General features: G+C 34.7%; 1 protein-coding gene across 2 annotated transcripts in view; it reads right to left on the bottom strand.

Annotated features, from left to right (window-relative positions):
• Window positions 1-877: 877 nt before the first annotated feature.
• The window catches only part of LOC126976750 (protein argonaute-2), a 33,972-nt gene continuing 21,455 nt past the window's right edge, over window positions 878-13,394 (bottom strand). For both annotated transcript variants that reach the window (XM_050825311.1, XM_050825312.1), the window contains exon 14: window positions 878-12,102. In XM_050825311.1, coding sequence (XP_050681268.1) covers window positions 11,794-12,102 — 309 coding nt within the window. In that variant the 3' untranslated portion in view covers window positions 878-11,793. The remainder of the gene's footprint in view (window positions 12,103-13,394) is intronic.

Here is a 13,394-nt window from a genome sequence, read left to right as displayed (position 1 = left end):
AACCATATAGGTACTTCTGCAAAAAAGGTTATTACTTATTTACAAGGGCGCCTTCCCGGAGATTTACTACATTATTTTACCTTTGATTATGGAAACCGTTTCAGCCCTTAAAAATATAAGTCAATTTGATATTGGTACCTGACACACATAGTGCGGTTTATTTTATGATTTTTGCAATGGAAAAGGTCGTAGATAATTGATACGTCTAGATAGATTCTTTTGCTGCTAGACAACAGAGGAAAACAGGCCAGGTTTGTTACTCGCGATTTGTATGTCACTTTGTTTTAGTGCATTGCTCAAAATTGAGTAACTGTCAACCTGTCAATTTTTTTGACGTTTCCACAGCTGTCACATCTATCTATCGCAGTCGACAGGTCGATCTGCAGTGCTTTTTACTCCATCTCGAGAAAAAAGTCCGATAAAGAACTATTCACAAACTTTTTTTAGGTAACTAAAATCGGTAATTACGCACTTATCTTATGAAAAGTATGCTCAGGACATGCTGATTCACAATCCAAACTCTAGTAAGTTTAGGACTTTAGACACTAGAACACGTTTGTTTTGTAAGAACCAATAAACTCGAAATTTTTAATTATTATAAGTTTATTTCATCGACATTTGGAGCAGACCTACACTTACCTTGACAAAAAAAAATGCATATTATTGTGCGCAAAACTAATATCTATGTCATCGTGACACTACCTAGACGAGAATCCTTCATCACACATACTTGAAGCCTCTCAGAGTCGATCGATCGTAGTCTAACTTGAGGTAGATCGCCAGCAGTTCAAGCTTGAGCACCCCTGATCTAGACGTATAAATGATGTAAGGGAAAAGGTATTGGATTTGTAAATATGTATTAAGAAAAAAATCTTCGTACAACTTATGAGAACCTGATTTTATTCAATCTAATACATTAGACATGTCTGGGCCTAGAATTACCACTATACTTATCCATATGAACATATAAACAGGTATCATATAAAAATAATCGAAAAGTGGTTGATATTCAATAAAGGTTGTATAGGTAATTTGGTACTAAGAGTTTCAGAATACAGAACAAACGGAGTGTTCAATCACACTTCTACGCAGCTCATTGTGGCAACCAACGTTCCATACATTACCGCTTTTTTTTTCCCACGACTTGCATTTTGCAAGTGGGGAACCACACACATAGGTGTAATTATTTAAAAACACAACTGCAACTCGTTGTACACAGTACGCGGCTCGGCCATTGCTATAGTCCGACAACTTGGTGCGCGACCGTCCCACGGGGTGACAAGAGGGTGGCGGTACGGGGTGGTGTTGCGGGGAAGGGCAACACGTGAGACTACTATTATTATATTACCCTGTCCCCCCTACCGTCTGTCAACCCGTGGGACGGTCGTGCATCAAGTTGTCGGACTGTTATTGATAATTTAATGAACAACAACGTTCTGGCAGAGTTGATGCACCACCGCCTCACTACTGAGAGCGTTGACGGTATCTCGTTTGTTCTGTATTCTGAATTAAGAATGTATCATCAAAATCCCCAATAAGAATAAAATATTATTACAAAACTAGTTCAAGCCCATTGTTAAAATAATATAAATTTATTAATAATTAGTCACAATTATATCAATATAATTTAGTTAAATCTACAGAAGTAGTTTTGGTAAGGTATTAAATAACAATTGATAATTTAACAAAAAGGACGAGGGTCAAATAACAAATCGCTTTGAATTTGCGATTTCAAGCGAGTTAATACCATGTAATTAAACTAAATCCATAAAAATAGGCATTATAACAGATTTTGGATAGGACTATCTTCGGAAAAAATACTTTATTTTACCAATAAAATAGAAGCTGTTGCATTTTTATTAATCATCAAGTGTCATGGCGACCCATATGACGTCACTTCTTAGGCCAGACTTGGACTATACTAGCGTATATACAACCGGACAGCCCCATAATGTGTGACCAGCTTTGATTTCTGAATGTGTGCGTTAACGAATGATTTCATAATATAAAAATTAAAAAATCGGTTAGCAGCAATACCAGTACAATATTGTATGTTTGATTAAAAAGACCGCAGAAACCACCGCTTCTTCTCTCTCAGGGCACCATTTGTATCCGAAGCGGTAGTAGTATCTAGTATATTAGAAATGACATCAAAAGGAATTCTAAAGCAATCAATTTTGAGAAAATATAGGTATGCCTTGCTGTATCTCGGTTTGAGATCTTTTCTCCTTTGCACGCTTTGTTCGTATATACGCTGGTATATTGTAAGGCTAAGCCTGAGACATTGTTTTATCGTAATAACTACGAATAAAACAAACAAAACTTTGATGGTTATTGAGCCGTGACGTCATTCATGGATCAATCAACATGGTCGATTGCAGTATTATATACATTTATTTTGTTGAATATCTTGAATACTTTTATTACAAACTGAATATTTTTTTGGAATCTGCTTTTTTTCTTTAAACTTATTTTTGTTTGATTTTTATATTTATTGTTCGATTATCCTATCACCTTAGATCATTTATACGTCTAGATAGATTATGAGATTGATTGTGAATACGTCAAAAAAATTGAGGTTGACAGTTAACCTATATTTTGAGCAATGCACGCACACTTACACAAAGTGACATACAAATCGCAAGTGTAAGACGTAGCTTGTCACGTTGCTCTATCAAGACGTATAAATTTTCTAAGAAACAAACAATTTTTAGGTAGGTACGTCTCTATATTTAGATAAATGAAATATGAACTAAAACTTACTGTACCTATTGATTACGGTCTATTGACAAAATGTGTAATTAACCCCCTATATTTGGTCCTTCTCTTATATTTTAAATACGTCTGCTACGAGCCCTTTTTACAAAAATATTTTCGACTAACGTGTGCGATTTCAATTTGACGACCATGAACAAATCAAATACAAAATCAGACAATTTACTCAAAAGAATCTCGTAAACAATTTTGATTATTTTAATCTTATCGTCCCTTATGTATAATTTACATTTAGAGCGACTACAGAACATAATAATATTATAAGTTTGACACTGACATTTTATGTACAGTAATACCTGGAACTTACGCGATAATCGAGCGAGCAAAGACTTTAAATAGTTAACATAATATTTATTATTGGATAATAAATACACATAAAGAAATTGCAAAACAGTTTATTTTGATGTAAAAGTCTCCATAATATCTAACTGTTGCCCTCTGTTTAATTTTTTAATCAATTTATTTTACGTGCGAACACGCAGTTAGTGGTGACTGACTGACTGTTAGTTAACTCGCAACTCCTGCAACTTACGAGAGTCGTTCGCGATCGCAAGCTGACCTGACTCTCTATAAACTACTGAAGGCACTGTTTTAGTAAAATAAAGTTTGTTATTATTATTATCTTCTATTCTTAGACGTTCCTAGATGCATGATCTCTCTCTCTCTCTCTTATGAATTCAAATTCAATTGGCCAACTAGGTCGGTTTCGCTTTAAGATTTTTATGAAATTTAATCCGACCATCGTTTAGGACTAGACCGCTTGGTCTTTTACCCTCTATTATCAAAGTTATCTGCTCAATTATTATTAAATACTTTGAATTTTGGAAAATTTGGTAAAAATAAGTATTGTCGCTCTCATCACCATCATCCAAATTCTCAACGGTTGTAAGACACGCGCCGGACAGTTTCCGGTGGAGGCAGATCATCCACTCCAGATAACCCAAATGACGACCAGGATCCTCAGACATGAGGGACCGACCCCTGAGAGATAATCATAAAAAGTTTACGCGACAATCGCTAGTTATCGATTGAATATCGTGTAAGTCGAGGTATTACAGTATTTGATTTAAAATGGAAACAGCATTTTACCATTCTATCTTGACCAATGCCTGAAGAGATAAACAAAATAAACTTATTATTATTATTACTTACGTGATATAATCATCTAAATACCTTCCCTAGTGAAGTTATTTGTTTGGATAGTAATAATAGAGGGTCTTGTTAATAACAGCTTATCGTCTATATCTTACTCCGTATCATTGAATATCTGTCACTAATATAAGCTTAAATTTAATGTTGACTTTGTGTGTACAACTTAAGAGAAAAAAATATATTTTCATTGGATTTAGTAATCCGGAGGGATTAAGGAAAAATACAAAAGGATTATTTGCAGAAATGCCACGAATATCAGTCACTAATAAGTATTCAGATGCGGAATAACGATGCGGGACTCGAAGCCGCACCTCTCGGGCTCCGTCTGAGATTCGCGTTCGATTAACGCATGGATCAAAAACCTTGGTACGTGTTACTCTTAATTTGAAATAATGAATTGTTTAAATATTAAATCACTAAGAAAACAAACGCATTACTCAAACAGATTAATTAATACTTAAATTTTATCAGAGTTAAGGAGTGACGAGTGAATTTAACTTTTTTCAGAAATAGCTGATAGCAGCCAATAATGCTTTCATAAAGTATACCCGCTTCTTGAAATAGCTTCACACTACGCTGCAGTGCAACCAGGCAATGATATTTAATATACAGATATCGCACGAGTTGAATGCAGAGTTCTGGAATGCGATAGTGATGTGATCTAATTGATGACCATAATCATGAGTGTGTCGATAAATTTAAACAACGCTTCAAGTTTACTAGGTTAAAAAGATGAAAAAAATATTTTATTAATTTTTATACCTTTTTAACCTAATAATTAAATCTCAAATTTTTGTTCTGCCTTTCTTAAACATTTATCGCCATTTCTCGTGCTTGGCGATAAATAAGATTCCTTTTGGAACGGAATCTGATGGACTCGGAAAAGTCATTATTAAAATCATAAAAATAACACGCGATCGTAACTTTAGTATTAACTCGATAGCACGGTAAGCGACGACTACGGCACAGCACTACACTGCAGGCGCGTGAGTCAAGGCGGGGGGGATGTTTCTGCTTATTGCCCCAGGCGCCGACTGCATTCAACTCGCGCAATTATTGCGATTTCTATCAGTTTTGGATATTGTTATAAGGTTGCCGTAATCGGCATTATAGCTGGATTTTCGTGGCATCTCTATTCGTATGTTTTCAACCACTCCGATTATTAAAGGTTTAATTACACTTAATTACATTTGTGTTTAAAAAAATCTTCGTCTTAACATAATGAAATAAAATAGCCGTTATACTATTAAAAACCCGGTGCAAGTCATTTGGAGTTAGTACTGATATGTAACGTTAAAAACTTAAAACTAAACTTTCAGCCTAAAACACATTGAGAATTTCATTAAAGGCACAAAAAATACATTACTCAATCACGAACACAATAGCAGACACAAATATATTTTAAAACAAATAAAAATTTCATAGAAGCTTTGCTGAATAGATTTCTACATTATACGATAGTACAGAACTTTCTGGGAACCGGTACTGGGCAATATACAGAACAGTACACTACAACCCGGCTTAGTTTAGACTATATCACGGACCTGTATAAATACCACTGGACAGGCTGTTCCATACGTTTGATGATTGAAAAAAAAAATGAAATTTTTTGTTCCTGTTTGAAACGCCACTCGCGAGCGTCCAGTGAACTAATTTTGACGTACAATACAAATGGCTGCGAAGGAACGTACAATACTCTGAAGTATTTTTGCATTTTGAATTAATTTCGTTCGTTTTCTGGGTTATTTATATACTTCTAGAATCAAAATAATAAAGTACATATTTTTTTTTAAGTAGTTTCTCACCATCTTTCGATGTTTGCTGAGGTTGTCATCACTAGTTTTAGTACCGTAGACTCTCGCTACATGGCCAACAGCGCCAAAATGGCGAATATCAAACAGGCACAAAAGCACTTTGACAGCCACCAGTCCAGTAGTAAATAGTAGAGGTCAGTGGACTATATAGACTCTAGTCTATACTCTTCCATAGAGATACCCTGCACGAACAAATTTGGAATCTATGTCAATTAAAACTATCGAACCCTTACACAATTTTATACAACAAAGTGTACGTTTCAACATTATTATCTAGCTAATGCACATACGATCTACACGAGAAAACATCCCGATAGCGACATTAAAAATAAGCGAACAACATAATATTAAGAATTCATAATACATAATTTATTATATCCCTCGTAGGCTACTCCTGGGCCAGAAGTTAGCTGAATGAACGGTTACAGAACCTTAGCTCAATCGGACATTTAACATAGGTATGTACGATATTTCATATCAATCAATAAAATTTTATAACGCAATAGCTAAAATAAAATATATTACTTACGACTAAAAGGCGGCAAAGAACCTTACTTTTGGTACGGAGGGGGATATCGGTCTCGAAATAAGATTAATATTGCATATGGACTTATTTCTAACACTAATGTTAATTAACATTATAAGCTAATTCTTAATAAAACTAATCCTCGGCGACAATAGAAAACCTACATTGACTGATACAAGAGCCCTTAAAACTGACAGAAATAACATTGAAATGCTTCTAACAATATTATCTATTTGAATTTTATGTTCAGTGTTGCATCTTGTGCAAAATACAATTACAAAATATATATTTAATCACTATTCACTAATGATTTAATTGAGGTGATTCAAAACAAGGCTCTAACTGAATGTTAGAATTTTCCACATCAATGATTAACTATAATTTGATTCCTCTGTTACCAGCGAGTGGATGCAACATGTGAAGGCTCCATACATGTTGCTTTGTATAAAATATACCTCGCGAACTATAAATACGACAAATAAATTAAATTAATTAGTAATTGTTGTTATATTACAGCCATACTTCTTTTATTATATAGCCATAATTCTTGTTATTTGCCAGTGCGTTGTTGTCACTGTCAAATATTTTGCGCGGGAGAGTATGTGATATACATCCGCATTTCATTACTAAAGTCAAATTAGCAGAGTTGTCGAAAATAAAGCGTCTTAAAATCCTAAATATACTAAATCATACGTCTATTTTATACGATTATTCGACCTTGTTTTAGCTCTTAAGTTACATGCCATGTTTGCCATAATATCACGGTTTTAGTTTTACATTTAAGACAAGAATAATTCATAAACAAGTTTTCAAAAGTTAATAAAAGTATTTTCCTATTAAAACTATCCGGATTATAATATTTTCAAAGCTGGATAAAACCGACATGGATCTTCTGCCACCACCCGACCCGCGCGTTGGAGAGGGAACAGGCCGCCATATTGCTTACTTTAGGTACAGGCAAACACATCAAATAAAACCATTAACTAACATCAGCACACAGTCGTCAATATGCGAACGGTGTTTTTGAATGGAGATTTATGTTTGGCCTGTCCATCTCCAAATTGCGGGAATTGTACAGTACCTTGCTTTAATACTGCATGCGCGCCAAAAAGTTCGCTTATAATCCATGCCAGGGCCGATACTTACATAAACATTGTGTCAACTTTAACATATCGATAAATGTACCTTCTAAATATTCTTAATTAATAAAAGAGATGTTCAACAATAATCTATACCATTCACAATAGTTGTGATCGGTAATACTGCTACAGTTATTATCGTTAATCCGATATATTGTATAATCATTTGTTACACAAATTACAAGTTCAATGCGTACAATCTATGCTTAAACCTATCTATATCCAATTACAAGCAAATTGAGAAACGTTATTCAACTTATATAATGGAAAGGAGTTTTTACGACACTCTCGATATTATGAAAATAATGCAAGCTAATTTAGTCTGCCCGTCGAATAGATACACAAAAGGCGTTATTGTTATTTATGCAACTGTTGTGTAATAAGGGGTATTAAAACACAACTGTGGGTTTTTTTTTCATGAGTGTTTTAATACCTAATAATCAACAGTTGCATACAAGACTTTATCTACACCCATAATATGAATCCTCTATAAATGAATCTGAAACAGTTAGCCTACTGCTAACATTAAAAAAGCCAGTCCTAGTAACCATTACATCATCCAAACGAGTGTTGTAATGAAATTCATTACAACATTACAACACTCGTTTGGATGATGTAATGCTTATTGGGACATTGGGTGTTTTAATGTTGGCAATAACTAACTGTTTTAGAATCTTTAATAGAGGATTTAAAGCATGGATGTAGATAAAATCTATTACACGACTACATTCAAAAGACAAAGAATAAAGTACAACTTTGTTGCTTAATGGGCGACGAGGGTGTCAACTCGAAAAAATAACAAAATAATTTCAATAAATAAGTTATAATAATATAAAATAAACATTTTTAACAACAAAGCATCGGCTTTTCAAGAGATGTATAGGAGCGTCGATAATCCTTCATCAATAATTAATCCATGATATCTCTAACTATTTGCCAATATCGCTTTGGCTGGATTTAGTGCTCGACCAACGTGAATCGAGCATGATCTTTTAGCACTCAGCTGACAGCAAACTTAATTCGACGTGTACAGTTGACCGCACGCGCGTATGGTCGGTTGCAGCCTAGCGAAACTCTCTAAGAAAAAAGCGATTCACTCGGCTGTATATAAATGCTGTCATTGATAGATTGACAGATGACGGCTATAATCTTTTAAAAAGCTGAAACATAAAGCAACTGTTCGCTTTCAAATTTAGCCGGATTACACTTCGTCGCCAATCGCGATACTGAAATTACTACTATTCAAAAGTTATGTCAAATTACTGCACTTTTTCAACTTTTACTTAGGCAGTCCAACCTCTTATTACGCAGTATTTACAACCTGTTTGGTAAGTTGTTCGGTCGGCGTCGCACTGAACCCACTTATATATCGCCGTAGCGCGGCATCGGACCGACGAGCTCTACCGACGATTCTCGTCGGCGCGACGTAGCTGTACGCGCGTAGCAATTCATCAGCGCTGGAATGTACGCGTTCATATGTTTTTATAGTTATAGCTACGCTTGACCGACGTCATCGCTCACCGTCGGCCGAGTACTAAATCCAGCCATAATATAATATAGTACCTATCAAAAAGTCGATATTAAGTATACCACAGTTATTACAAGCGGTCATATTGACAGAGAGAACAAAGCGAATCATGTTACTAACACAGCGCGATGAAGTTTTCTCGACTCGACCAACAGACTACTTGTGTTTTAATACTTCGTTTGTAATATTTAAAATATTATTATACAGCGTGGAGTTGCAATGACGACATAACATGACATAACTGAAAACACGTGTAGGGGTATTTAATCTTAATCATAAAAAAAAATGTAAAAATTAAAGTGATTATTTTAAAATTCTGAAACAAATTATATATTTTCAGGAAACCAATTTTTTATCATCCTCAGTGAACGCACGACTAGAGACGCAGTAGATGTTAGTTAGTACGTTAGCGCGCGGCTACTAGAGTACCTACTTACAGGTTGCTCCGAAATGATATTAAGGACAACTGATTTATTTAGGTGAATTACGTATGTCTATTTTTAAATTTTTGAAGTGAAAATTTCTTACAGCGCGGTACGCATAATTTTACATGGGATAAAATCTCTAGACTCGCGACACCGTTACGAGACGCAGCTATAGTGTATACATATAGCAGACCGCCAACGCGTCTAGATAATTTCTTAAATAGATTATTTTAATATTATATAATTTTTTAACAACATTTTACTGAATATTTTTCAATCAACATTTTATTGTTTTTTTTTTTAATACTTTTTGTTAAACATTTTTCTCCCTTCTACTTTATGTCCCAGCACACATTTAGAATTATTTTTTATGATTTCGGTCAATTAGCTCTACCCGTGTTTTATTTAATGTGGCGATTGTAGCAACACGCTGTATAATATTATATTGCTGTTACAAATACGTTTCGCTATCCTAAATTAAAGCAACCACATAAATGAAAGCTACCATTTATTTAGCTTTAAGAGATAAACAGGTAGTGTTCAAGATAGCTAGCAACTAAGAAGAAAATTAACTAAATGAACTAATAAACAAATCTTGCTACATCACGTGACAGCTACTATAATATACTCTTTGTAGGCATAGACAAGGCAGAGTTTTGATTGGTGAATCAAAACCTTTAGAAGGTCAATCGTGTTTTATTATTGAGACTTCGTTTCAGAATTATTACACTGCAGTATATTTGTTATATTATAACAATTGGCTAAAATACTATTATGTAATTCATAGAAATAGATTTATGGGTGTTTATCAAAGATTCCTTGGAATCTACAATCTATTCATCTTAATCTTAATATATATAAATTAGGTGACACATTGTTTGTCCGCGATGGACTCCTAAACTAATGAACGGATTTTAATGGGTTTAGTTCAGTTTGGTCCAAATTGAGAGATAGGATAGTTTTAATTTCGATTTGGTACACATAATAATATTTGTTTTGTATGGATATATTTTCTATGAGAGAATTTAGTGATGCACGGTTTGACAGTTCGCTGTGAAAAAATTACATTATAACAACAGGGAGCATTTTTACGAAATAATTCTTGATGTTTTCAAATATTATTGGCAAATTCTTATATATAACAGTATTTTTTTTATTATCTACAGAACAACGTCTGCCGGGTCAGCTAGTTGTTATATAAAATATTACTATTGTTGCGAGATTGCAGATCCAAGAAATAGTCTTGTATCTGGAGTAAGCATAAGGTCGGCTATATAGGTCGCATGGTTTAAATAATTCACGTATTTTTTTACGTCTTACGTACGATTAAGACGTCAAATTTGACAAAATGTGATATAATAAATAGACCTCTTAGAGTGAATAAAGGAGTTTCTACAATTTTTTTCCCTCAGGATATAAACGTCAAGCACTGCTACTGAAACAGAGTATTATAAGGTGATACATTGAACGTTTAAGTAATTTAACAGTGTTTACTATTACCTGTCCTATAACTAACGTGCTTCCAGATTCGCTACAGAAAAACTTGTATATTATATTTTTATACAAATGATTTAAGTATTCTTTAGTGTTAATTCCACCAATATTTGTTTTCGAAACAATTCGACACGTGTTTCGCCTCTACACGAGGCATCCTCAGGACGTATTGTCTCGCTTAAATCTGGCACGAGACTCGCGAGACAAATATTGGCGGAATTAACACTAAAGAAAACTTAAATCATTTGTATAATTGTGGATTTCCGCAAAGTAACGCCTAATTCAATTTTTTTTTATTATATTATTGTTGATATAGATATCGATAGTACCAATTAAAAACACGAGTTATTTTTTTACTGCGCTTATTGGTTGCTATAAATTAACGATGGAAACTACTACAATCGAGTGCAGCATAATAATATCACGTGACATCTAATAACTACTCGAGACCAATCAAGAGGAATGTCACGCGATCTCTCCAAATACTTAAGTTTAATGATTCCAAATGCCATCTACATCAAGACGAATATGACCACGGCCAACTGTAGTGTAAAGTTGTCACGCGAAATCTATAGTACGCGCCACGATCACAACCGAAATTGCTCGAAGTTCCAATGTGGGAACTTTCCTCTTAGCCCATACTATAAATAATGCAGTGTTTGGTGTCATGTGATACCGACATGAAGTAGGTAGCACTACAGTGTAATTGGACGTAATACCAGAAAAACTTAGCAAACCACAATTACACCGAAATTGAGTTAAGAACACAAATTTGGTCACGTGATTCATATTACCCGACAAAAAATGGCAGCCCCACTGTCACTTCTTAAATGACATCATGACTCAGTAGGCCAATTCACAATCCTCGAATATAAAGTTTGAACACGAACTCCTCAAAACGTGATCTTCGTGGCTTGGCTCCGGTCCCGTGACACACACATCAAGCGAAGTACATGACCTTCTTGGTGACGGCGTGCACGGTGATGGCCCGCGCCATGGCTCCAGGAGTGCGGTCCTCGCTGCAGGCCGACTGGTGGCTGCCCTCGCCCGAGTCGTGCTCCTTCTCCACCAGGTGGTAGCGCGCCCGGAAGGCCACGAGGTGCGCGTAGTAGGCGGGCGCGGGAATGGACACGGAGCGAGTACAACGTACGTACGTGTGACACAGCTGGTACGTGAGGCACTGCAACTCATCGGAACCGAAGTGGTTGTCGTCCCACAGCACGTGGTAGTGCGACGGTCGGGACGTTCCCTGCAATTACAAGCTGCCTTCAAATAACTGTACTCTCGTAAGAAGACTAAAACTAACAAAACCTTTTGAGTTAGTGTAGTGCTAGTGAAATAGTCTATTAATATATATATTCCCCTAAATGTTAGTCCGCCCCTAATTTATTTGTCATTTTTTTTATTTTTTTTTTTAGTATGATTCAGCATTAAAAAGATTTGGCCTTATACGATATACAACTATTTTTGTATCGCGATTTTTATATTATTCTGTTCAATCCACAAGTCCGCTATAGGGTTGCAAGATGACAATCGAAAACAATAATTACAGTACGATAAATTTGGTAGGTCTAAGAATCGATTGCATCTACTTTTTATACGCCAAAAATTTTTTAATTTCTTTATATGGCAATACAACGTTTGCTGGTCAGGTCAGTCAACATAAAAATAATTATATGAAAAAAGACACATGAACAAAGTGACTTCCCCTTAATTAAAAAAAGAAATTTGTTAATGGAAACATTCTTAGATTAATCTAATCTATCAGTTTAAGTTAAAGTAAATTTACTTATTAGTCTAAGTTAAGGCTACATTGTAATGCAAGTGGGACAACATTATAATAACTATATTATTATGTTCCCTAATTGAAAGAAAATAAAAACTGTACCATATAGACACCTACCCCCTTATTCATAATGGTCCGCTAACTTTAAACAGCCGCTAAGAAGTGTTTTTTCTCATTCTGACTTAGGTCAATAGAAGAAGTCAGAGTGAGAATTGGCAATGCTTTAAGTTAGCAGACTATTATGAATGAGGGGGTTATAATTCATTTTGGAATGGGTGGTAGTTTTTTTTTAACTTTCAATAAGTGATATCACATCCTATTTTGAATAAAAATATTTGAATTTGAATATAAAACGAAAACTGCGTAAATGCGCTTCTGCGAAATACAATCAATCAACTAAAGAGGGGTTTGCAACCTTTACAAACTTTTATTAAATATATGTGGTATCTACCCTAAACAGTTCATATAAAAGTTCTTATGCGTGGAACAATACAGGGTGGTTTTTTGATAAGGGCGCCCTGATAGAATATCAAGCAAAAAAGTAAGATTTCTAACAAAAAGATGAATAGTAGGTGAGTTTTCTTCCGTGAACAAATAACAAAACAGAAAATTTGCCATTTCCTTTCATTTTGTATCCTTATCAGCAACAGAATCCATTGGATCAATGATACAGAGTGTAATTATTTTTGAAAAATCATTCGGATCGATGTCCATCTTAAAGTTCAAAAAATTAAAAAAAAAAAAACTAAATATGC

Source organism: Leptidea sinapis, chromosome 42 (assembly GCF_905404315.1).
Source record: "Leptidea sinapis chromosome 42, ilLepSina1.1, whole genome shotgun sequence".
NCBI classification, from domain to species: Eukaryota; Metazoa; Arthropoda; class Insecta; order Lepidoptera; family Pieridae; genus Leptidea; species Leptidea sinapis.
This window is presented reverse-complemented; position numbering and strand designations above follow the sequence as displayed.